The sequence below is a fragment of the Crassostrea angulata genome, chromosome 2, assembly GCF_025612915.1.
Source record: "Crassostrea angulata isolate pt1a10 chromosome 2, ASM2561291v2, whole genome shotgun sequence".
In the NCBI taxonomy this organism is placed as follows: domain Eukaryota; kingdom Metazoa; phylum Mollusca; class Bivalvia; order Ostreida; family Ostreidae; genus Magallana; species Magallana angulata.
Window position 1 is genome coordinate 60176130 of NC_069112.1, and position 27678 is coordinate 60203807.

Consider the following 27678-nt stretch of genomic DNA (forward strand, 5'->3'; position numbering starts at 1 on the left):
GGAGAACGTGTTAAAAGCAAAAACTTGAGGCTGAGTATAGTTTTATTTCAGATTTGTGATGGAGAGCAACATTGTTAAAATACAAATATATGTGATAGTTGTTCAAATTAGTTTTAAATGGATTTAAGATGGAAAAATATGACATCAAGTGAAAACTATTGCATTGAAATTGTATTTATTTAAGCATTGAATTCTTATTTTAGGAAGTAGTCTGTCCTATGACACACCAATGCGGTGCAGATAAATTGAATACTGCGCGTTAGCTACTAATATTTTTTTGCAAGGACGATACGTGTGTCGTCGCTGTAAAGCCATTATATATGTTCCCAATCAGGGATATGAAACGTACATGGAACAGCTATATTAACATGTTATATGGTACACTTCCGCTGAAGGAAATAAAGTGCCAGGACTTTTGTATAGAGAAATATTTTTAATTAAGGACTAGATAGTGAATGTCGTAGAATTCCCATGCAAACATTAGTGGAAATAGACACTGAATGTAAATATTTTGTTTTAAATTTTAGGGAAGATGTCATGGATGTTGAACTAGTTGAGGATGTTGTGGCAGTAGTTGGTGAGGACAGAGCTGAATATGAGCTACTTGAAAAAGGCAATGTTGATAATGAAGCAGAGGTGGTGATGGAGGACATTGATAATCTACTCCTCCAGTAATTATTCTTATGTGTCTGGTGTTTAATGCTCACACTGCTGTCTGAATTAGGAGTTTTTTGTGAACATGTCAAATTTGTTATCTTTTAAATGGTTTCAAGGGTCCATCTTCCATTTTAATGGAGTTTGCATTTTGATTTGAACATGCCCAAATTTTTCTTTGTACATTGAAATGGAATGAAAATTTAAAAGCATAACATAATTCCAATTGTATTAAACCTTGATGCATGTGTATATTGCTTTCTCATTTCCAAGAAATTCATTTATGAATATAGAGATCTTAAAATTTGCTGATATATTAAAATGTATGTATGTCCTGTATTCTAGCGAAATGTGCAAATGATGATGGATACTTATGCTCTGTTCAAGGATATCCTGGTTAATCTGTATAAATAGAGAAAATTCAAATCAGTAGCACTTATGACAAAATATTTCCCAGCATTTCTGTTGAATAAAACTGTGTTATTTTTAGATCGTAAAAGAAGGTCTTAACTATGACCATTTTGTCAACTGTTATTTACCTGCGTCAGTTTAGCCCAGACATTTGATTCAGTTGGGCCATCTGAGCATTATATACATTAAATTGCAATACCGCGTGCCAAATCAGTTGCTGGTTATCCTGTTCGGCAATAATTCTTGGAGAAGAGTAATCACCATAACAGACCAAACAGGATAAGTAGAACTAACATTGTGGGGAGATGACATGATTAACAAGATTAACCAAGAAGGTGTTTCTGTTGTGGTGAAATGCGTAACAATGGAATATTTTAAATTGTCCATTTCTTCACTTTTAGCTCGTATATCTTAAATCAATTCTTTATGTGTGTTTATTGGATCTGCAGTTAAATCTGTGTGGAAGACCTCCAGATTCAGACCTTGTTGGAGAGACCGTCTCTGATACAAATAGCACCGTCAACGAGGAAGTGTTAAACAGGCTAAACCCTTGAACATCATAAAAACTTCTTCATACATGTACATTGTACCACGCAAACTCAATGCGGCTACGCGTCTAAAAATGACAAAATTGTTAGTATAGCTTCAATTTTTAAAAATTAAGTTTACAACTAGAAAACACCGTGATTTATACTTTTTTTTACAATGTCTTATTCAATGTGTTGAAACTAGACACCCTGGCATGGTCCACTTCAGCTGATCAAAAGCAATAAATCTGTAAACCAAAACTCACTAGTGATTATCCGATGTGATATTACCTTATTTACAGTCGTTATTTAAGTCGTTATTAAACAGGAATTCGATGTAAGAATTATTAAACAAGAGGCCCATCGGCCACATTGCTCACCTAATCAAACGTTCATTGTATTATTTGTTTTTCCCAATATTTCAGACAATGAGGTGAAACACTGCAAAAAGAAGAAAATGTCAAGCGAACAATTGGAAAATGCAAATAGAGCTGTTTTTGATGATTTACTTTATGAGAATATAATGCCCCCGGATTCTCCCCAACACTCCATTGACAATGAACCGATAAGCGAGGATGAGGATTGGTTGTCAATTAACTCAGAAATGTAAAGAGAACTTTTGACTTCAACAAACAGGAAAAAGATGGACGCTATGGTGGACAAGATACTGGTGTGTGAGAGTACAGAGCCCATGATTCCATTGAAGAATGACGACAATGTTAACGTCGCTGAAGACGACTCTGAATGCTCCGTTCATCCGGATCCTTCGATAATTCCGCCGACATCGAGGACTGTAGCGGAACACTTTATTCTAAAGATGACAAAAAGGACCGTAAGATATAATGACGGCATAACAGAAATTGTGCGCTTGATTTTATTATTGTCATGATTATATGTGTTAAATATTCAATTTTGTCCAAAATTCATATACCGCTTGCCAACTTCATTAGACTTTTAAAAGGCTTACTTGTTTGCATACAACAAAACCGTATTTAATCTAGATGAAATGTAACGTACTCAGTTTTGTGGTAGGTATATAGTGCTATGAAGAAATTTTAACGTTCAGCTTATGAAAGTACTTTGTCGTAAATTCTCATGACGAATAACTTAAGGTCGAGCTATCAAATCATACCTGAAATAGTGGAAAGTAGGTCATTCTTAAACTAATTCGCAGATAAGAGGAAATTAATTTCTTACTCTATTTTACTTATTTAATTACATTAAGTTTCATTAGCAAATTCTTTGGGAATCTCTTCTCACAACACATGTAATACATATATGGCATGCTTGTTACATTTATATGTAAAATATAGTTTAAATATATCAGATCCGTTCCCCCTTGGCGCCCCGAAAAAAAATAAAAACTTAAATAAACTTTCTTCGGATGACTTATTTAAAGTCATTGTCCGTTTTCTTTCCTCAAATTATGTTAAACAAGAAAAATATAGATGAATGTAAACTTATTTCAACAAAGTAATGATAAGTTTGTGTTTAACCTTCTGTAATCGTATAGTGGTTTTAACTTTAATTTATACCAGAAGTTCCATATATATTTAATAATGAGCATGAAATGAGACACACAAAAATGATATTCACAATGAAAAATATCTAGGAATACTAACATTAAATTTACCGTCCTAACCAAATAGACAAGAAAACATTGATGTTGCCATCAATTGTCGCCCGGGAAATAAAAGAAGTAAAATATCATTATTTTGTTTGATTAAGACATGCCTTTAATTCGGATTATTGCTATTTTCGCAAGGTACCAATGCCATCATTTTTGTTAACGTTTTTTTTTTCATATATAGTCGAGTTTAATCTGTCAACAACTCTTAATCAAGCAAATTAATCTCCCAGACTGAGTGCAATAGATTCCATAGTCCTGTGGTTATGCCTAGGAACTCAATACTTTATGAATATACATGTATAAACATTACCCTTGACCTTAAGACCTCAAATCACTCCTGAGTTAAGTGTGGAAAAGATGACCAAATATTTATGCAAGATGTGCTAACTCTTAGTGGGGACAAATTTTTACTATGAGCAAGATCAATTATGAGCTCAAGCAATTTTCAAACCACTGATGTTTTGTGTGGACATTTTTTGATTTGCGCATATGACTATATGTTGACCTTTGCAGTAAAACAGAATAGAGTGAATAACACATCTAAATATTGAAGAAAAAAATAAGTGAAACAGATAAAATGTGTCTGTACTATTTAATATACATGATATAAACAAGTACAGTATGCAAGTATTTGTTGCTATGAAAATTATAAATATATATATATATATATATATATATATATATATATATATATATATATAAATAAATATATATGTATATATATATATATATATAAATAGCACATTATACTAGTAGTTAGTATTTACTGAAAAAAACCGCAACTTAGATTAAAGAAAGTTTAAAGAATAGATATTTTCTAGTATCTATATAAATAAAACAAATGAAAAAAAAATCTTTGGAAGTGCGCTGGTTTTGGAATAAACAATCATGTCTGCCAAATCAGTCTACTACATGTAGCACAAGAAATAATTCAAAGCAAAATAGGAATACACTTAACAATGATTTTTAAAAGAGCGTTGTTTGGCAGTTATCACACGTCACCTACACAATACAGGAGCACGCACATTACTTAATGTTTTGCAATTTGTTGTCTATGATATCGGCTTCAAAAGAAATTGGAAGAAGACTTGAAATTTGCTCCAAAAACTCATCACTGGATCCAAGGTTTACTTCCTGTTTTATGATTTCGGACAAAGTTGGTCTCCAGATTGTGATCTTCTGATTTGTTTTTTCAAAAGTGCTGTACAGTAGTTGAACTCTGCATTATTTTTTTTCCTGCTCCTCTTCTCTTCCACATGTTGGACACTTTTTGTTTACTAATTTCTTGTCATAGCATCCTAAAGTATAGAATAAACTAGACACGATCTCGTTGCGAGCAACGAGTGGGTCTTCCGTCCGATTTTTGAATAGATTAGATTAAACTTATCACTTCAAAGAGAAAATCGTAGATCTAAGCGAAAAATAGCAAAAAAAAAAAAAATTGCGGCAATCGGTGCTTGAACCCGGGTCACCTGGGATATGTCCACGACTCAATCGACTGAGCTACTTGACGCTTAATTTCTCGAGAATGCCTGAATTACCTGAAAGCACCTTGTTGCGAGCAACAAGTGGGTCTTTCGTTTGATTTTGAATTGATAGGGTTCAATTAAACTGTTGACATTTGGTACGATTAACTATCATATTAACTTCCTTTTAAAGTAATTTCTCAACATACACTGCGAAATGCAGATTTCCGGAAAACGTCATTTTTAAACTTCAATATCTTTGCAATGCGTTGTCCGATTTTAAAACGGTTTTTAGTTTTGTATTCAGTACAAAAATGTCAACAAAACGCATATGCTTTAAAATCCCAAAAATCGAAATATTAGAATCACTTCCGGTGACGACCGGAAGTGACGGACGACCTGCTCATATTAAAATTTGATAAGTTTAAAACATATTCTGATGGGAAAAAATTGTAGATTATTTGATTTAAAAAAATTTTAAAACATAATTTTCCAAAAATGCTGTTTGAGCGGACCGGAAGTGACGGACGATCGTAGTTTTACCTGATCGGCCCTAGAAATTCAAAAATCTATCATTCCTGAAACTTTCAATTTTCTATCTTTAATCGTTTTTGCGAAAAAGGGAGGACAAGATCACTTTTTACAAAGAGAAAAACGAATATAACGGCCCACCGGAAGTGACGTCATCAACAAAAATGTACATGATAAAAGACCTTGATATTTTGTATTATTCGTGAAATTTTCATAAAAATCCATTGTAGCATATTTGAGATATTTAAGTTTTAAGAAAAATGTTAAGAAAAAAAAGAATAATAATAGTGAAAAATAGAGAAAAAGAAACCTAACAAAAACAATAGGGTCTTCCGTTGGAAACGGAAGACCCTAATGAGGATATTAAGTATATACTAAATACATGCACCAGTTCTTTATTATCACATGAAAGAGTGCATGGGATTGTGGCCATTCTTAGAACATACCCATCTCCCAGAGATGAAGAGTTCCATATAAAGATATGGGATTAGGATAAAATTTTAATAATAATAGTTTAGAAATTATATTTAAAAAATGAAGTTGAATCTGATGGCCAATTTATAGACAAAGTTTGTTATACAATTTTAGCCAATTCATGATAAAGAGGTTATAAAATACTCAGCCTAGAGTATCGTATTTTATACTATCATAATTCATAAAATCAATATTACAATCATTTACATGTGTAGAAAATATGTCAATATAACTTTTTCACTTCAATTTTTAAGAATATCTGTATAATATTTTGAATTTGAGTACTTTATATAAGCATCTTAAATTGCATTTGTCTTCAATAACATTTGCAATGGCAAAATGTTCATTATATAAATGATAAAATATGTTAAAATTATGCCAGCATGGACCTTAAAATTACTTTATTATAACTGAAAATTTGTTATAGCAGTGTTCATTATATATGGCAATTTTCTTTAAGTATATATGAGGACTTTGCCAGGACAAAAATAAGAATGTTATAGCTGTAAATTCGCTATACCCGATTTCATTATATTCAAGTTTTGCTGTATTTTAATTTATTTTCTAATGTGTGTAAATGTACTTCTCGATGGACAGCAATGGCAAACATCAAAATCCATTATGTCTGTTACTGTGATTTAAACAGTTCTTTTGCCATCTATGTCATCTGGAAGGAAGTCATCATCATCCATTAGGTCTGTTGAAGTAATGGAAATGCCTTCAACATCTTGGAACTATAAAAGAAATTATTTTGATGATGAAACAAGAACCCCCCCTCCAGATGTGAATACTAAAAACAGTCATCACTTAACAGGAAGTTGACATCTGATTTCCACAAAAAAAGAATCCCATTATGTGTCATGCCTTAGCAATAAGCACTTGTTGAAAAAATTATGATTAAAATTTGCAGGGGTAAAAATCATCATTTAACAAGAATTTGATATCTGATTTGAAAAAAAATGAATCTGAATAGCATGCCTGAAAAAAGAGCGCAATTGAAAATTGCTTAGCATCTGCAACAACTAGTTACTATGAAAGCTGAGATGGAAATGTGTTATGGACTAATAAAACTGTAATTACTTTCATTGCGTTGGGGTATAAGAAAGTTGAGTGCGTCCAATTTTAAAGACGTTTTTACTAATTCCTGTCTCGTTATATGTAATTGATTTAGAAGTTTGTCGTTATAAGCAACTATTGCTGGGCAGTCAAAATACTGTTTCATACCATGTATTTTTGCATGTGGTGCAATTTATACCATTTACCATGTAATTTTTTTTTTTTTTTTATAAATCCTGTTTCAACTTTGGCTTGGTAGATTTCTAAATATTTCTTGTGCAGTGAATGATTGAATTTCTTTTTAACTTACCCTGCATGTTGTTACACGTGATGATGTAAGTTGCTGCTTTCCCATGCAAGTTTTCCGGTACAAGCCACTTCTTCAACACCATCATTCACTTCAAAGTTCATCTCAGCATTGTCCCCAAATAAGCATACTTTTGCTGTACCAGATACTTTACTGGTGATGCCTTAAAAATATACCATGTTAAAGGTGGTCAGTAAGATTGGTACAATTGTGTAAATTCTGTAAAAGTCAATTCTAACAAGAGGCTCAAGGCCACGTCATTCACCTGAACAAAAATAGCCATATTCATTGATCAAAACTGCTTTATGCTATCAAATACAACCTATGACTCAATTACAAGTTTAAACTTTTCTGCTTATTTTTTTTGCTCTATGTATCACTATGTAAAAATTCAACCCCATTGGGGCGCCTAATTACTCCTGGCTCTACACTACATGAGGATTCTTGCACAAAGTTCCAGCTTATTTGGTAAAATGGTTTTAAGCAAGTTTATTTGAATACCAACAGTTTTTAATTAATCTAAATCATTTTCCCTTGTAGAGGGGTGTGATCCTCTATTTTAAATTTGAACCCGTTTACCCAAGGATGCGTTGTGCTAAGTTTGGTTAAATTTGGTCTACTGGTTTTTTCTGGAAGTTGATAATGCGAAAAGAGACACAGACAGACAGATGACACTGGACAAAAAGTGATTAGAAAAGCTCTCTTGAGCTTTCAGCTCATGTGAGCTAAAAACGAAAAAAAAAAGTTGACAACCGAAAAATTTAAAAGGCTCAGGGTAGAAAAGAAATTACTATTTTCTAAATATTGAATTCATTACACTTATCAAATTTTCCAACCAATTAACATATTAACAAATTAACCTTTCTTTTTTAAAAATCTTGATAATTATGACTAAAAATTTGAAACTTGTGGATACATTTTTATACCTGCACAACTTAGCCTGTTATTGTTGATCTTTCATAACATGCAGTTGCTTCATTTAGCTTTCTCTTTACCCCAGTTATTGGCGTTTCCTCTGGTAAGAGTGGAATATTTTTTAGCAGTTTTTAACCGGGTTTTCCAACGGAAAAATCCGGTTATTAAAATGGTGAAAATGGCGGGCGGGCGGGCGGATGGGCGGGCGGGCGGGCGGGCGGGCGGCTGTCAAAAGGGTACCCTCATTGTACGGATAACTCCTCCTACAGTTTTCAAGATAGGAAGTTGTTCTTTTGCAGATCAATTGTACATATATCAGAGGTGTGCATATTGCTAGGATTTTGATTTCTGATAATTTATCGAAAAAATACCAGCTTTTGAACTTAGTCATTTTTTGGCAAAATGTTGCATATAGGGTACCCTCATTGTACAGATAACTCCTCCTACAGTTCTCAAGATAGGAAGTTGTTCTTTTGCAGATCAATTGTACATATATCAGAGGTGTGCATATTGCTAGGATTTTGATTTCTGATAATTTATCGAAAAAATACCAGCTTTTGAACTTAGTCATTTTTTGGCAAAATATTGCATATAGGGTACCCTCATTGTACGGATAACTCCTCCTACAGTTCTCAAGATAGGAAGTTGTTCTTTTGCAGATCAATTGTACATATATCAGAGGTGTGCATATTGCTAGGATTTTGATTTCCGATAATTTATCGAAAAAATACCAACTTTTGAACTTAGTCATTTTTTGGCAAAATATTGCATAAAGGGTACCCTCATTGTACGGATAACTCCTCCTACAATTCTCAAGATAGGAAGTTGTTCTTTTGCAGATAAATTGTACATATATCAGAGGTGTGCATATTGCTAGGATTTTGATTTCCGATAATAAATCGAAAAAATACCAGCTTTTGAACTTAGTCATTTTTTGGCAAAATATTGCAAATAGGGTACCCTCATTGTACGGATAACTCCTCCTACAGTTTTCAAGATAGGAAGTTGTTCTTTTGCAGATCAATTGTACATATATCAGAGGTGTGCATATTGCTAGGATTTTGATTTCCGATATTTATCGAAAAAATACCAGCTTTTGAACTTAGTCATTTTTTGGCAAAATGTTGCATATAGGGTACCCTCATTGTACGGATAACTCCTCCTACAGTTCTCAAGATAGGAAGTTGTTCTTTTGCAGATCAATTGTACATATATCAGAGGTGTGCATATTGCTAGGATTTTGATTTCCGATAATTTCTCGAAAAAATACTAGCTTTTGAACTTAGTCATTTTTTGGCAAAATGTTGCATATACATGTAGGGTACTCCATTTCACTGGATAAGGGTTGACATGGATTATGGATAAAGTTTACATAAAAGAAAACCCGGTTTGCTGTCACATTGACAGCTTTTCACTTGTTTAGGGACATCAACTCGTGAAGTGAACGCTATCAGACTGCTTGCAACAACCCAATATCTGTTTTCACCTTTGTTGATAGTGTTTATGAACTTGTAGCACCTTCCAACAGAAATATTGTTGAACTTGTGTTTCTGGTAAACTCTTAAATTGTAAAACTTCGTTTTATCTGCACAGACTAAGTTGAAGAACATCATTTGGACGCCATTGTTTGTGTACTGTTGAAGTTCTTGTGACTTTTTGAAAAATTTGCACTGCAATGTTTCATTTTGCTCCTGTTAAATAAAAAGTTTAACGCTCAATGATAACAGATTTAAAATGACAACTTTCATATATACAACGAGATTGTCAAATAGTATTAAAACTGATCTCTGAATAAATGATTTTGTGAAACATGTCCTATGAGTAAATGAAGATTTCTGTAAATACAAAAAACATATATTTGAGTCAAACACTTCAACAAGAAAATCTAAAATGCAACCAAGTCTTTTTTTCCCCCCATACATTGCATTACGGTATCATTGATTTTCCAATTTTCAAGTTTTAAGATAAAATGGCCATTTGTATAATGTTACTGTTCACAAGATAAAGCATTTAATTTGTCGATTCCACAAAAAAACATTGAATACACTAAAAAGAGACACCAAGAGTCTACTGTTACACAATTGGAAATAAATTTATATATGCAAATAAGATTAGATTTTACCAGTTTATAATGATTCAGAAATCATTTTAAGGGTAAGGATTTCAAGGATAACTGGAAAATCAATGAAATTCGATGCATCTTTTCACAATAAGAAAAGTACTGTACTGGTAGTTACTTTCTGTAACTGAATTTACGCAAACGATCATATTCTTCAAGAACTTTATCATAAGGCAAGACTACTTTAGGATCAAAAGAAATTATTCCAAGACTATCTAAACACTTCACTCTACTTAAAGCTACATACGCCATTCCTCGTTCAAAAACATCGGGTCCAATATCAACACAGATTTTGTCTAGTGACATTCCTTGAACCTTATGTATAGTGCGTGCATAACACAAAATGAGTGGAAATTGCACTCTTACTATGTGTCGTCCATGGATAATAAATTGGTGTAATTGTTCAATTGGTATTGCATTGTTTCTTTGTGATAGTTCTTGAGTAGCATTTCTTCGATCGTTAATTTGATTATCAAAAAGCACATTTACAGATACAATTTTACCACTTAGAGATCTAGTGAAAGATTCTACATAACCCATTGCACCATTGACCAAACCGTTTTGTGTATTTAGATTTCTAATCAACATGACTCTTGATTTAATGGAAAGCTGAACACATGATGGTAAACCACCTGCCGCATTGTCATCTTGTGGTATGAATGAATTGGGAACATCATTTCCTGCATTCGGATCATTTGATGCAAAGTAGTGGGTTGCATGCAATGTTTCAAGATTATTACTCAACAGATTTTGCCTATATTCATTGTAGGAATTTACTTTTGCCCTAGTTGGAAAAAACCCTCAAAGCAGTCTCATATCAACTAGCATTAGGATTAATCAATCTTTTTTATAATATGGAGATGTCATTATTTGTCAACATACCAACTCTAGCTCTATTTAACAAAGAGGCATAAAGATTATCATCTCGTTGACGCATGTTCTCCTTCAGAAAAATTGGCTTAAATAATTCCCACAAGATAGTGTTTTCAAATACAAATGATGCTTTAACAGGTCGAAGTTGAAAAAAATCACCAATAGCTATTACATTTAATCCTCCAAAGGGTAATTCACATTGCTTAATATCACTTAATCTTCTACTGATATAAGTGAGCATACTGCTACTGACCATACTGATTTCGTCTATAATTAGTGTATGAATAGTTACATACATATTTCTCAGCTTTGACAAACAAAATGGTGATAATGGTTGATATTCTCCATAATTAGACACAGGAATCATAAATGCAGAATGTATTGTTTGACCAGCAATGACATTAGCAGCAGTACCAGTGGGTGCACAGACCAAAACAGGTTTAGCCCCAGAAATGCGAGACGTGTAAAGTTCTAAATATGCAATTATTACTTTTGATAAAAAAGATTTACCAGTGCCTGCACCACCAGTTATGAATAAATGAAATGAATTTTTCTGGTTTGTTTGAAAATGATTTTTAATTATACCAAGAGAAAATAACTGAGTCTCCGACAACTTACTGACACATGCTTCATATTCCACAAACGACATTGAGCACTGTAAAGAATGCACATGCAGTTGTTCTTGTGAAGTAAATGGTAAATATGATATAGCTGAGCTATCAGTTTGTGTCACATGCGACACTTCACTTATTTCATTTGAGTACAAATTTTCAAAAGACTGCACTCTATCATTAGTTTCTTGGAAGTGTAAATCAAACTGGCTGTTTTCTAGTTCCTGTTCACACATCTGAATACGACGCATAATAGTTTCTATTTTTTCAACAAATGAAAATTTTTCATATGGAACTGACACATTTAAAAGATGGCGTTTGGCAACAAATGCTTCTTTTGCACATGGGAAATTACAAGTCAATTCCTTTTCATCTCGATGAGGAAGTAACATCAGTAGTAGACTGTAAAAGTAATCATCACTGTGTATTGGCAAATTAGTAAATCTAACTATGTTTGGAATCTTTTTAGGTCTCATATATAAATCATACTTTTGAATGTAAATTCTTTCACTTGCATTGCAGCGTGAATGCTCTTTTAAGGGTTGAGCTTTGACATATAATGATGCAAATTTAAAATAGGACATTGCTTCAATACTCAAAGGCCTATTTTGATAATAATCTAACATATTGGAATGAAATATATCTGTGCTATTATTTTCTAGTGATGCTATTTCTTGAGCTCCTTTTAGGAGTCGAAACCTTTTTTCTGGTAATCTTGTATTCAAATTTACAAAGGAGCGGCTAGTGTGAAGCAAGTTTAAATCCCCTAGACGATATGCTGCCTCTTGGGAGCTAAGACGACGGTGTTTGAGAACACATAATCCAATTTGTAATAATTTTTTGTGCTTTTCTAAGTCTGGATTTTGTTTAAATACATTTAAAATCAGGTTGCCTAATGCAGACCTTAAATCTTCTGGCTCAGATTTGCATAGATAACTGCAAACATAGTATGCAACTCCCTCTGCATTACACTCAAGTTGGACATCTATATTAGCACGCCAATGTCGTAATATAACAGGATTGTATGGATTAATCATGGTTGACTGTTTATTCCTTTTAAGAACATACAATTTTCCTTTGTTTGATTTAGACATGTCTATATTTTGTACAATTTTTGTGTCAGGTGATACTGGATGTGGAAAGTGAAATCTACATCTTGTTTGTCGATTCTGGCAATAAGTAGTATGAGAGTGTGTTTGAAACTTAGTCACATACTTACACAATTCAGAATCATTTATTGGAATATTAGCATGTATTGTTTTATCAATATATCTAACAAAAAATTGTTTATTATTTTCTGTAACTTCTGTTGGAAAATCTTTCACCCATAAAAACATATGCATATGAGGACTTCCTCTATTCTGGAATTCTATTCTTCCAAAATAATCTTGAATCTGTCCAAACGGCTGGTCTTTGCCTAATATCACATCATTCAACAAATATTTAAAACGACGATTAAAACACAAAGCTGTCATCAAAGGATCATCCTTCATAAAAGATGAGAAACTTTCACGTCTGAATGCTTCCTCATAGGTCAAGTTTTTAAGGCACATTCCAAATTCGGTCCAATGATTGTCATCAGCAGACAAGGTCAAAAAGATTGTAGGGGGTCCAAGACATCCAACCATTGACAGTAAATTATAAAGTGCATTTTTGAAATAAGTAATAGTCCCTTTTATGTTCTTCATGAACATGTATGAATTTTCCAACACATCAGAGGCCTGGCTACTATGTCTTATGTCAGCAGCTGTAAATCTGTCATCTCTACTTTTACACATACGCATATGAACCCCTATTTCACTTTTAAGCAATGAGACATTGTAAGAAACACACGAGTGTAACAAATATGTTAAGTTATACCTAAACTCTGCATGTCTATTTTATAACCTATATTTGAAATACATGGAAGGATTAACATGGATATCTCTGTTATGTCTTAAACCATTAACTCCAAATGGAAAGAGCCAGGGAAATGCCATTTCTTCTCCTGATGTTAGATCAAAAATGTTAACAGGTTGATGAGTAGAGCTTGAAACCTTAATTACCCCCTCTCTTAAAAAGGATGAAGCATTGAGTTTAGGTGTATTTACATCTAAAGGTGTCAAAGAGGAATAGTTAAAATTGCTATCTAAATGAGATGATGATTCATACCCATTTAACAATTCATTATTTAGATCAGAAAGTATGTCAATACTTTGTTCAAGTTTGATTTCCTTATACAGTGGGTTGTTTTCTATAAGCCACGTAAGAGCATCTTTCAAATTTTTGCAACTGATAAAGTGTTTATTAGTGACGGCTGGTTCACTATGTAAAAAATGCACAGATAAAGTTGCATTTTCTTCAAAATTTCTGGGCAACTGATTAGCTATTTCCTGTACATTCATTGGCAAGTTTAGCACCAATCCCTTCTCAGCATACTGGCCACCGGGTAAAATATGAATTGACAAAAAAACTTGAATTAAGGAAATCATGCGTTTCTCTAGTAATGATAGTTTTCTCAGTTCTGTTGGTACACGACCATTATCAAGGTTGTTAAGCTTAGTACTCAACGGACACATTTTATTTGTTTTATTCTACCATGACAATAACGACAGAGAACATCATCATATGACAAGTTTAACATTTCTGCAGTAGCTGTAATTTGTTTCAGGTTAACTATCTGATCAGGAAATAAAATTCTATCACATCACCTGCAATAACTTGATGGCTTCTGTCGAATATGAAGTTCATATTCTGAATTGTGAAAATCACAATTTAAGAATTCCACTGATGGTTCTAATGTTTCTACTGTACAAGTGTAACCTACATTAGTCATATTAAACCCATTAATTGTGTTGTTTTCATTTGCAACATCGGCATGATCAGAAATAATTGGAAATGTTTCTGCACATGTACTTACAAACATTTCATCTTGAGATGTGCGTTTTCTTTTACGAATGGTGCTTTTTTTCAACTTAAAACTTTTTTCTGTCTGTTTTGCATATGAATGGAAAAAGTGAGGCTCAGGTTGCTGATGTACTTCATAATTAAAAATAACTGGGCTTAATTCATATGAAAATCCACCATAATCACGGTTTAAAAAATCAAGTATGCTGTGAATACTGTCAAAGTAAAGCAAAATTGCATTTCCAGATTCATCCAACAAACCATCTTCATTTCTTTGATGTGAATCAAAAATAGCATACCTGTCATTTTCAAGATCACATATGACTGAAATAGTCAATCCCCTAGCTGTAAACATTAAGTAAGGACTTATGATTGACGCCTGATACATGGAATTTTCAAGAGTATTTTGTCCGAATTCAAATTCATTATTGCCACCTACCCTACCGATATCGGTTTGAATTTCATAATCAGGAGAGTGCATGCTATGCGGCATCCAATCTCGTTGAGACCTTGGTAAATCATTGTGTGTAAGATATCCCGAAACACCCCGTACTCTGGCAATATATGCGTACAACGATGTACCTTCGTTTACTAGATTATCTATATCACTAGAGGTAACATCGTTTACCCATGTTTGTGGGCGATCCCTCGACATGCCAGTGAAGACTACAAGAGCTAAAAATGCAATAGCTGTACTTTGAAGTCCATTGAAAGGACAAAACTTTTCAATTCCTTGATGAATTCTACCCATTACGTGTCTTACCATTTTGTCTGCGCCGATCTGACAGTTCCCACCAACTCGATTTGCCGCCAAATTCTTCCGAAAACAATGGAAAGTAGTCTTGGTCATTAAACAGCTTCGATTTGGTGTGATAAAGTCATGCATCTGAATGATCGAGACTAGTCGAGAAGATTTACGGAATACTTCTATTTGGATGGAAATCGAACAAAAACGATAACGTTTTATACTTTATTGATTCCTCAAGTAACTGTTTACTGCATAAAATAAGTTTAAAATCAGATATGTGTATCATCTATAATCAAAAATATATTTGACATCATGTATATAAAACACAAAAATGTGTGTATCGTACGTTTTTATGCGATTACTAAAATTTATTTTTCTAAAAATAGGGACCTGTCGCTTTGTCCCTAGTAAATAATAAGCAATTTTATATATTCCATATAAAAAGGTTTATATTTTAAATGATGCACTTTATGGAAGTAAAAATAGATCTTATCTTGTAATTTTTTAAGAGAAAGAACCTTCTAATGTACAATCTATTTAATGTATAGTTAACTTTCAATTCTGAATAACTTCTCCCTCCTCAATCCCATACACCAAAACTTAAACTTATATGTATAGAGCAGCCCGGTCCTCCGGGCTGCAATAAATTACTAAGCCTACCTTATTGTTAATATTAAATCCAAGAAACCCGAACAAATTATAAGTACCACCCCGCACGGACTGAATGAAATACACAACTAGCCTAAAAGGTTTCCCAAGTTAAATTTAGAACAAAAGAAACGGAAGGGAGAATCGAGCTATAAACGAGACTATGAACGAAGACTGGGGCCCACCTATCTACCCAGGGGAGTGAGTTGACTCGAACCTTAGAGAAGATTCCACGTCAACCACCGGATTTAAGTAAAATGTAATTTAGCTCGAACTGGTGTTTTCCAAATGATAATGTAAAACTACGAAACTGTCCGAATGTAAAAAAAAACCTAGAAAAACAATTAATATATAGAAGTGAAAAAAACTTTGAATTCCATCCTCATTATATTAACAATGACGAAAAATAAATGCCCGGCATAAGATGTAAAGAACTGCAATATATATAAGGTGTTAAAAAAAATATGAAAATTATTAGTAACAACTGTATTTTTAAAATTTCAAGATAATTCCAGAATGTCCAAAAACTCTAAATAGTAACCTTGTATCTGCATAAAACAGGGATAACCTCATGTCTTATAAAAAATTCTTATAAATTAAATGTGTATTTAAAAAAGATTTAAACGTTTTATAAAATGCAAGCCTAGTGCAGAGGAAATATCACAATTTGATATCAGGAATATAGACAAAAATGCTAAAACAGGATATATCTTAGAGGTAACAATTGAGTATCCAAGTCATTTGCATGATTTGCATAATGATCTCCCATTAGCACCAGAGTCGTTATCTATCAAAATGGAAGATCTCTCTCCTTACTGCCATGAACTGTATAAAAGTCTTCATAAAGGGAAAACTGAGGGGGAAATTTCGAAAAAACTCGTTCCTACACTTCGAACAAAGGAAAAATATGTTGATCACTATAGAAACTTACAATTCTACCTTCAGCAAGGACTCATTCTGACAAAAATACATCGTGTTATAAGCTTTGAGCAGGAGGATTGGCTTAAGCCATACATCGAATATAACACTAAAATGAGACAGCAGGCACAGAATGACTTTGACATCTCCCTTTATAAATCATACAACAATATCGTTTTCGGGTAAGTGTTTGAGAAAATTATCATGAAAATATAGATGGTTGATAAAATAAAACTAGAGTACCATTGTAATATATGTTTTTTTTTAATGTCATTTCAGAAAAACCATGGAAAATATAAGAAACAGATTAAATTTTAACCTAGTTCATACAAAAAAAACCCTTCAAAAGCTGGTTAGTAAACCGAGTTTTGAGAGCTTTACTATCTTCAATAAAGATCTCGTTGTAGTAAAAAACAAAAAGGTCATAACAAACCCATCTACACAATATGGTGGGAATGCAAAGTTGCTGATGACAGATACAGATTCCCTGTTTTACAGGTATGTCATACTCGGACTTATTGGTGCATTTTGTTATTTATTAAGAGTCAATATTGTTTTATACATCTTATTTTATTTCTTGTTTTGTAGGTTTGAAGTTAAAGATATGTATAAAGAGATGAGTAAACATATTGATTTGTTCGATACATCAAACTATCCTAGAGATCATTTTCTGTTTAGTGAAATAAACAAGAAGGTTGTTGGTAAGATGAAAGATGAAACTGCATCTCAGCCAGTAATGGGATGTGTTGAATTACGACCAAAAATGTATTCATTCATTGTTTACAATGAGGAAAAAACCCAAGTGAAAAAAGCAAAGGGAATCGCCAAATCTGTTGTTAACAAAGAATTAGCATATCAAAATTACGTGGACTGTCTATTAAACTGTAAATTAGAAAGACATACAATGAACTCTATACGGAGTGAAAATCATAATCTGTTTCTTAAAGCTATCAACAAAATTTCCCTGTCTTCCTTTGACAATAAACGATGGTGGTTGAAGCCTAATGGTATTGAAGGTTATTCATATGGACACTTTAAAATCACTGATAATTAAATTAAAGACTAAACCAAGAAATAAAAATGAAACCTTCAATATTAGGCTCCAACCACCATCGTTTGTCGTAAACTTATACAGTGGAATGGGTGGATTATTCATATGGACACGTTAAATCATTGACAATTAAATTAAAGACTAAACCAAGAAATAAAAATGAAAACTATTTGTATTGTATGTATTTATTAGCATATTAATTGATAAATATAATTAAACATATATATTCGTTTAATTTGTTGCTTTGTTTTGTAATTGAAATAAGCATGAAACCCGCAATTATGATATAATATCCGATTAATTTTACAGCAGTTTCGATTGAAATTACACCTATTTCATTAATTAAGAGGAAAAAAACATATTCATTTTGATAAATGTAAATCAGGTTTGTGTAAGCCTTCCGTCTTACGGATCCAATTGAGGGTCAGCTCAAGCTTATAGATGACAAGTCCAGTATTTCTTTCTCAAGCGGTTTTATTAAGCGTGATCGTATAGTTACAATTACATCAGCTAATAGCAGCCCAAATCAGGAGTCTCAGTATCTATCTATAAGCGGAATCTCTCTAAATCTCAATCTCTCTTAATCTGTTCAACATCATTTTACATGGGTATATATAACATTTTACTTATGATGGACAGTTCTGACTAGTTCGGCCCATTTACGGCGATCATGAGTGAACATTTAGTGTTCAAAATTAAGATTAATATTTTATTTCTAAATAAAGTAACAAAACTGTCAAAACTGCCAATCAAAGAGTCTGGATGCAGGATGTGAGTCTCCGAGTCCTGGGTCTCGGAGTCCCCCACCTAGTATGAGGCATCACTTACTCACAATACGTTCATTCATACACGGCATAAAAGGTTACAAAGGTTAATATATAGAATACACAATACATGAGTCAATATAGAGTACTAAAGCTATCGTTGCGGACACAGAATCGCCAAATATGTCACTTGTTGTTAAACTCTCAATTTGGATATTATTATGCCCGTATTATGCACCTGGTTTCATAACATCATTTAGGAATACTACGCATTGCTACAAGAGTCACAGAGTTCATTCTGTCAATTATCATTAACACCATTCAGTGCGCAGCATCTAGGTACACATAAATATCATAGTGACCATTATGTAATACTAGCAATTCAAGGTCATAGCATGGCTATCTGTTTACACATCTGACATTTGATAATTAAATATGAATCATACGCATTAAATCGTAAATAAAGATTGAAAGAATGTACCACCTTTTTATAGTATACATACATGAACTGTCGCTGAACATTTTGATTAAAATTATTTTATTTTAAATATGTTTGCTAAAAAAATTGGAACACAATATAACACTTTTAAACGAAATTCTATCCTACCAGCAAACTTAATTGACCACCCTCTAAAAGAGGAAATTATAAGCTGTTCACTTTTAATTTTGAAATGTGTAGTGTTACAAGATGCTTATTTGGTCAGTTTATAAAGTAAACAACATTTTTGAAGTAAACAATTTAATTATAGTTCATTCACGACTTGAGATCTCATTATGAACTCACTCCTACAATGCTGCTTTTCTAACAATGGGACAAAAGACCGAACCGTTCACTCACATCATCAACGAAATCTTTGAAAAAAGAGAAAAAAATACTCTTATGAAATATGTTTTTCAACTTTTAACATGACATCCCTCCTTTTCCTATTTTTTTTAAAGAATTGATAATGAAATTATAGCTATATAGATATGTGTCCATCTAGAGTCATAGAATCGTTAGGCCTAAAAAAATAAATTGTGTGTTTAGGGTAACACTGATGAAAAAATTAGGTTAGGAAGGTAGGGATTTTTTTAATTTTATCATATTTTTTTTGTATGAATCATAAGAATGTTTCTTTGTTTTATATTTAAAAACGTAATTTTTATTGGAAATAAGATAAAATTCACAATCGGATAAAATCAGACATCTAACAGTATTTCCCCAGAAAATTTTGAAGCATGGGGGGAAGTTTGTCAGAGTAAGTGCGCGGTGCGGCATTAAAGCGCTTAAGCCGGCAAAATCACTGTGTGTAATAATATAACCATTTGATGAAACGTACTACATGATATGTACTATAATCGATGCATTTTCATGAAATCTACATCAACAAGTATCATTTCAATTCATAATTATATTTTAATATCTGTGTATATTTAATATACAATTTTTCTGGGGGTTTTTCTTGCAAAACTAATAACATTTTTTTTTTCAAAATCAGTTTTTTAAGAGGTTGGTCCTCACAAGTTTTCACAAAACACAAGAAATATAGATTCACATGGCAGTTCAACATCAGCTTCTGTCCCACTCCACTCCCACTCCTTATAGAAGAGATTTTTTAGGGGGGTGTTGAACAAGAAATAGGCAGAACAAGTCCATACAATTACATAAAACTTGATTCAACTTATTCTGGGCAGTTAATATTTCTTGTTTAAATTGGGGGTTCATATGAAAGTTTCTGTGATATCTTGACACCAGTCCCCTTCCCCGTTTACGTGTATGTACACAGTCAATCATTTTAATAGGCATACAATATGTTTCTAGTCATGTGACATCGCTTCCGTGCATTTCTGCAAATAACTGTCGTTTTTTTTCTTTATTGTGTACATTTTTTCAAGTGTCCAATATCCTTGCGGCAAATAAAGAGTTCAAGCATATAGAATCCAAGCTAACACCATCGAGTGAACATTGTGCTATTTTTAGATCTTGGAAAATCCACAACATTCGATAATGGCGGAGATGTCGAAAAAAGCATATTATATTAAAACAAGAAGTAATCACGTCCCTATTTATGCATTAATCACCAATTAATAAACTCAGTTTAAATATATCTTAATCATAAGCTAAGTCCTTAAACCGTAAACCACGTGTGCCCCATTGCTGAGATCGATGTCGAAATTAACTGCGCTCACTGCGGGTGCAAGTGTTTTTCTAAAGTTTGAGCGGATAAACGATAACTTTATATCTACTAATTACAGGTAAGATGTGTAATAATCGGAAAAAGAATTTTGCTTTGAAATAAACATGCATAGCGGGAAGCATGGCGGCACTGTGTGATGCATGGCGGGGGATCTTCAATGGCGGTACCGCCATGCAAAATCGGCCTGGGAAAACAGTCTAAAAATGGTAGGATCGGGCCATTTTTGTAGGTTAGGTCGGGTTACCCGAAACACACAACTTTTTTTGTTAGGCCTTAGTGATATCATTGTAAAAGTAAGCTTTGGAAGTACATCATTATCTGTACAGGTTCTGAAGTCTGTACTTCTCCGAAAACGATGAAATAAATATATTTCCATTTACATATCGCAATTATCTGCTGCACATTTTTTTCCACAAGCGTCATTGCCACTTTCTCACCACCATTTTTTTCACCGAGAAGGATTGTTAAATGAAATATTAAATGAAGCTTAACAACCATATCAACTACTCAAGTTGCTGGCACCAGGAAACTTTCTCAAAAAAAAGAAGCACGTTTCCACTCGTAGATTTAAAATAAACTGTGACTTTCCATCTTTGTCTTAACAAGAAATATTACGATGGGTGTTTACCAACTTCACCAAACCCCATTTTATGAAAGAAAAAAAAAACATGAAAAAACTAACATTTGAAAACGGCAAAATTTACAGACTTATTAGTAGCCGTGTGTTTATGTTAAGTTATACATACATTCAATGTATAGTAAATGGGAAGGAAGATTTTTAAGTTTTAATACATTTTGACTTTGTGACGATATTGGTCCCACCCTATGATCTGAACCCCTGACCCTGGGGTCATGTTTTTTTTAATGTAAAACTTTAATCCTCCATAGCGGCGTCACACTAATCAAGGATTACTTATGAATGCTGTTGCTGATTTTCTTTAAATATCTATTCAAACTAAGAAAACAAAAACAAGTGACATTAGCCTCATGTGTTTAATCAAGATACAAAGTGCATACATTTCTTCAAGATCAGGTAAATAAGGATTGATTCTGTCACAAAACGTTATTAGCATTTGATAATGATATATATGATTAATATGACGAGGTACAGGGACAATAAAGTAATCCATGACATTTTTTAATGATGAAACATTACACTGAGACTTAGTATATCTCTTCATAGTGTATCTTTCCGCATGGTGTGGCTCTGCATGGCCTCATTATCTTATCTGACATACACATACCATGACATGCTACATGATAGGGCCCTGACAATTTCATCATGTTTACACGCTGAAACCAATTTTGGAAATTTCTCTGAATATATCGTAAAATTTTTCAGGAAAGCAAATATCCATTGATCAGTTTATTTTATGATGCTCCTGTTTTTTTACTTAACCAATTAGAAATCAGATTTCACTGAGCTTTGTAGATGCACTGACATGTTCTCAAAACCTAACTCTTCATTGGGCAATAGTTTTTTAAATTCTATGTACATAGTTTGCCATATCTTGACGTCAATTTGTGCCGCAATATGAGTTGATAACAATTGCTGCTCATCGTCCGAATCTACCGAATCACATTCACTGGAATCTGGGCTGTCTAAGCCAAAATCACTTTTACACGAAGTGGTACATGTACTTGATAAGACTGATCGTACACTGTCCCTTTTCTGCTTACAGCCTCTTTGGCGACTGTCCTCTCTTCCCTCAATGATTGCAGTACGTTCTTCGTTACTACTGCTACCAGCGGGGGTTGAATCGTCTTGGCCTGATTTTGCGCCGCCTGTTCTGCTGATCCAGCTGCAACGCTTTGATCTCCTGCCCCTCCGACGACTTCCACCAGATTGGACATTCATCTAAAATTCAGTACGTACACACCAATGTATTCGATTGCAATCATTATAAGCACGGTATGACAAAACTGAAAAGGAATTTGTTTTCACTGTATAATTTTTTTCTTTCTGCAACTGCAAATATTAATGTTGCAATAGATAAACAAATACAAACATTTAACTGATTACTTGTATCACTAATGGCAATTAATATGGCGATGCATATCAAAACTACTCTGATATCATATATTCCTGCTTATAGAGGAATTTTCCTGTGAAACTACAGATCACACATTATAAGAACTCTAACATGTATGTCACAGCCTAAACATTAGTTGATTTACAAACCTGGTTTGTCGCATATAATATACAAATAACTTTATAACTAACCCGCAATTTAGGGACTGCTGCATTCATATCTTTTAAGAGATTTAACAGTCATGCCCAAACCATTAAGAGGAATTTATCAGTTATGTTCCAACCATTTAGGGGACTTTAATATCCATGCCTCATATTCCTAATAAAATATCACAACGGAAAATTATCCTGGTTTGTACGCGAGGTAAATAACAGGCATTTAATTATAATGGAGAAGACAAATTAAATTTTTGAATGTTTTTAATTTGAGGAATTGAGCACATTGAGGTGCAATTTTCTTTTTCACATCTATACATGTAGGATTTTTAAAATAGAAAACAATAACTATTATATTTTTTTTTAAATACAATAACTAGTAAGTAGATGATGAAAAAATGTACCTATATGCTCTCATATATTTTGATCGCTTTACAAAGTTGGGGGGGGGGGGGGGGGGAGAACGAAAATATAGGAAATTGGAAGTTAACAACTTAACAGTGTACCCCTACCAAATGGTTAGTTTTTTATCTTGCGTAGGATTTTCTTATTCTGGTAAAAAATAATATTTCATGAAGGTACAATGTACAATTACGTGTATGCAAAAATAAGTGTAAAATTCGAATATTTTACAATATATATTTTTTGTTATTCTACCGAGGCACAATACTTTTTGAACGCCCATTGTTGCTCAGGTGAGCGATGTGGCCCCATGGGCCTCTTGTTTTTTATATAATAGGCGAGTATAAACTATCATACCCATCCTCAAGTGTTGCCATTAACTTCTCATTCCTGCAATTTTTCACGCTCAGGTAATATCCTGGGGGACTCGGGAGACCACTTAAATAAAAAGAAAAGAACCACTATGTACATTTATGAAGGCAACATCTATTAAATGGAGGCCTTCACCACTCTCTTTTATTAAGCAGTCGTATATTTAAATATTTTCATATTACTTAAATGTCTTAAGGAAATAAAATATATAAATCAAAGTAAACATGACTAAATTAAGAGAGTTTGAATAAAATCAAGGTGAACTTAAAGATTTCAAATTTTGTAAAGTTCAGGCCGGGATGATTAAATATCTTATGGTAAGCTCATTTACAATGCAAATTAAATTGCAACAAATACTTACATGACTGTTTTTGGTTTAAACAAGGCAAAATCTTCCAAAACAAGGGCACTAATTTCTGTAAAACTCTATGGTAAGGAAAAATAAAGTAATTTATTTTTTTTATTGTAATGTACATGCATGTATATAAAAAAAACTTCAATACAGAACTAACAACTATTCCTTCTAAAGGAATGATTAGCATGTAATATATCATTGGCAAGCTCTCTAAATGTAATGCGAAAGCATTACGGTACATGCAATAAACATGATCTATTGGATATATCCCAACATTTTGTGGATTTCCAGAATACATGTACATGTTAGCAATAATTGCTACACATGTACATGTATTCTGGAAAACTTTTTCATAGTATGCAAATTGTACTTTCAGTAACCTAAGGTGCAATTAATGCATGCACACATAGTTAAATTTGCCAGATGCCTCATATGGACAGAAAGTCATGCATTAAAACATTCTCTATTATTGAACTTGAATTTATGTAAATGCAGTCAAAACTTAGTAAAATACACTGTGTGTTTAATTGTATATATAAATATATATTTATATGTGTTTGTGTGTAAGCTACCTTTTTAGATAAAAGTTTAATTCTTCCTTCCATTCCTTTAAAAGATTTATTCATAATGTTGTGGTCTGTGAGATAATTTCTGTCAATCCACCGCATATGTCTCCAGTGTGGCTTACAAGAGGCCCAGGGGCCACATCGCTCACCTGAGCAACAATTGCCTTAATTCTGATCAAATTAGCATTACAGTATCAAAATATCTTGACAACTGAGTACAGTAGATCTTGCTAAAAAAAATTGAAAATCTGCCAATTTTTATCAACCTCTTATTTTTTGGTAAATACCAAGCCCCTTTTGTTGTTGTACCTGTAAGAAGATTTGTCTCTATTCCTATATACCCCCCCCCCTCCCCCCATTTCATGGCCCCATTTTTCTCTAGGGAATCATGGTTTCATCAGACTTAAATCTGCATAACCTTTGCTTTCACACTAAGTACTGAGTTTTGAACCGAACACTTTCCCAGAATAGTTTTAAAGATTTTCTCTTCATATTCCTATGTAAAAATTCAAACCGCCATCACGGTCCCGCCCTACCACTAGGGACTGTGATTTTGCAAACTTGAATTTACACTACCCGAGGATGCCTCTACACAAGTTTAAACCCTTTCTGGCCAAAAATTCTTTAAAAAGAAGATTTTTAAAGATTTTCTCTATATATTCCTAAGTAAAAATTCATCCCCCATTGTGGCCTCACCCTACCCCTGGACTATTATTTAAACAAACTTGAATCTATACGATCTGGGGATGCTTCCACTCAAATTTGGGCTTTCCTGGCCTAATAATTTTGAGAAGAAGACTTTTAAAGATTTTCTCTATCTATAAAAATTCATCCCCCATTGTGACCCCGCCCTACCCCCAGGGACCATGATTTGAACAAACTTGAATCTACACTTCCTAAGGATGGTTACATGCCAATTTGAGATTTCTTGGCCAAATATTTTTGAGAAGAAGATTTTTAAAAGATTTTCTCAATATATTCCTATGTAAAACTTGATCTCCCAATTGTGGCCCCACCCTACCCCCGGGGATCATGATTTGAACAAACTTGAATCTACACTACCTGAGGATGCTTTCATTTCAATTTGAACTTTTCTGGCCTAATAGTTTTTGAGAAGATTTTTAAAGATTTTCTCTATATATTCTTATGTAAAACATGATCCCCCTATTGTGGCCCCACCCTACCCCCGGGAACCATGATTTGAACAAACTTGAATCTACACTATCTGAGGATGCTTCCACTCAAATTTGAGCTTTCCTGGCCTAATAGATTTTGAGAAGACTTTGGCTCAGGTGAGCTAAAAAAGGTTAAGTTTACAATGCAATAAGTTGTTAAAGTTGGTTTCTGGAAGAAGAGACTTTGAAAATTTTCTTAATAAATATTGAAATTTTTTTTAGTTTTTTAATCTTTAGTTTTTAAGATCTGTGTACAAACATAGAATTGTGAGCAAATCTCTGTATCTTGCTTATAATTCGAAGCTTAACACTCAAATATGGTTAGTAAATAGAAATTGTAAACAATTATATAAAACACAAGAAACATGCACTATAACAAATAAAGAACACAATTTATTTTTTCGAAATGAATCATATATATACATGTACATGTATATACCTACATATTTCCGACAGCGATATCAAACTCTATTTAAACTGAATAAACTCGAGAAAATGCCGAGCATCTCAACAAAACCTATTGCATTAATATACCATTACGCAAAATATAATGCCGAATTACCGATAGAATGAATTGTATTTCAGTACTTTTTTGATACATCAGATTTTGCTTAATTTGCGCAGGTAAACAGTTAACTGTTTGATTTACCGAAGTCTCTGTTTGATTTGATACGTAAAAATCACGAAATACAGACGATAGTTCCCAGGTTACAAAGCATAAATAATGAAAACGAAACGAAAATCAGAACAAGCTAACACCAACGTCATGTGTGAAAACTGTCAACGCATTGAAATATTTAGCCTCAATTTACTTCACAAAATCGGCACAAATACATTTTGCATGTTTCAAAACTCTTCCTTCATTCGCGAACTGTTGCACAACAAGCAAATTCATCATAGTCAGATCGACCCTTTTTCGTATAATGTCATGGCTGCTTTAAACAAAGAACCTCGTTTTAGATGTATGGAATACGAGTCTTGGTAAAATGGGTACGCAAACCTGGGCCGTGGCAAAATAAAAGCCGGGGCAGATCGGCAATCGTCAATTCCAAATACGCATTATTTTGCAGCAATATTTACAGCAAATACAAATATACTGGTCCATCAAATATCCTGAAATTTTAATGAGATTGGCAGATTAATAACTGCCAATCTTTTGTTTTGCCTAGGCCAAGTCTTGTCTACCCATTTTACCGAATGCCGAATCCGAAGCTATTAAACTGATTGAAACACGCCTTTCCTTTATTATTATTTTCGTAATAACTCAGATTTGAAACATAATTAGACCTTAATTTTTGCAATTTATATTTTCCTTCCCATAAGGATAATTTATGCTAAACAACGTTGAATTGGAATCAGTAGTTCTTGAGAAGAAGATTTTTTAAAATGCACCCCCCTTTTTTTACAGTTTCAAGGTTTTCTCCGCTTTGAATACAGATCTGACTTTTATTTCTGCAATTTATATTCGCCCTCCCATAAGGATGCTTTGTGCCAAATTTGGTTGAAATTGGATAAGCGGTTTTAGAGAAGAAGTTCAAAATGTAAAAAGTTTACAGACGGACAGACGGACAGACGGACGGACAGACGGACGGACGGACGGACGACGGACAAAAAGTGATCAGAATAGCTCACTTGAGCTTTCAGCTCAGGTGAGCTAATAACACCTGTAATATAAGAAGTCTAATTAATCTAAAATTTTGAAATCATATTATTGAAACAGTTAGGGTTACATTATAAAAAACATCATATGATATTTTATTTCATTGCCATAAAAATGATATGGAGATGACATTATTTTGGCTTCTTTTATTGTTTATCATTTGATTACCTCTTGTCACCTTCCTCTAATTCCAT

The 27678-nt window shown here is 33.2% G+C and overlaps 2 protein-coding genes and 1 pseudogene across 2 annotated transcripts; 1 reads left to right on the top strand and 2 right to left on the bottom strand.

Moving 5' to 3' along the window:
* Positions 1-3967: 3967 nt before the first annotated feature.
* LOC128173315 (uncharacterized) lies at positions 3968-7345 on the bottom strand (annotated as a pseudogene).
* A 9543-nt stretch (positions 7346-16888) lies between these two features.
* Positions 16889-17828, top strand: LOC128174604 (uncharacterized). Its single transcript, XM_052840117.1, has 3 exons — positions 16889-16956; positions 17054-17272; positions 17363-17828. The coding sequence occupies exons 1-3, from the start codon at positions 16889-16891 to the stop codon at positions 17826-17828; spliced, it is 753 nt and encodes a 250-aa protein (XP_052696077.1).
* A 5854-nt stretch (positions 17829-23682) lies between these two features.
* LOC128173335 (uncharacterized) lies at positions 23683-27678 on the bottom strand. Its single transcript, XM_052839032.1, has 5 exons — positions 27653-27678; positions 27483-27488; positions 24656-24770; positions 24090-24154; positions 23683-23794 (listed from the first exon to the last, which is right to left on the bottom strand). Exons 1-5 carry the CDS (start codon positions 27676-27678, stop codon positions 23683-23685), a joined length of 324 nt encoding a protein of 107 aa, XP_052694992.1.

Bases quoted from the DNA above. Each gene is read 5' to 3' on its own strand.
- LOC128174604 (XM_052840117.1), top strand. From the start codon at position 16,889: ATGAGACAGCAGGCACAGAATGACTTTGACATCTCCCTTTATAAATCA. The intron at 16,957-17,053 runs GTAAGTGTTTGA...ATGTCATTTCAG, and splicing joins TACAACAATATCGTTTTCGG to AAAAACCATGGAAAATATAA. The intron at 17,273-17,362 runs GTATGTCATACT...CTTGTTTTGTAG, and splicing joins ACAGATTCCCTGTTTTACAG to GTTTGAAGTTAAAGATATGT.
- LOC128173335 (XM_052839032.1), bottom strand. From the start codon at position 27,678: ATGGAATTAGAGGAAGGTGACAAGAG. The intron at 24,155-24,655 runs GTAGCTTACACA...TCCTTACCATAG, and splicing joins TTAAACTTTTATCTAAAAAG to AGTTTTACAGAAATTAGTGC. The intron at 23,795-24,089 runs GTAAGTATTTGT...TTTTTATTTAAG, and splicing joins TTTAAACCAAAAACAGTCAT to TGGTCTCCCGAGTCCCCCAG.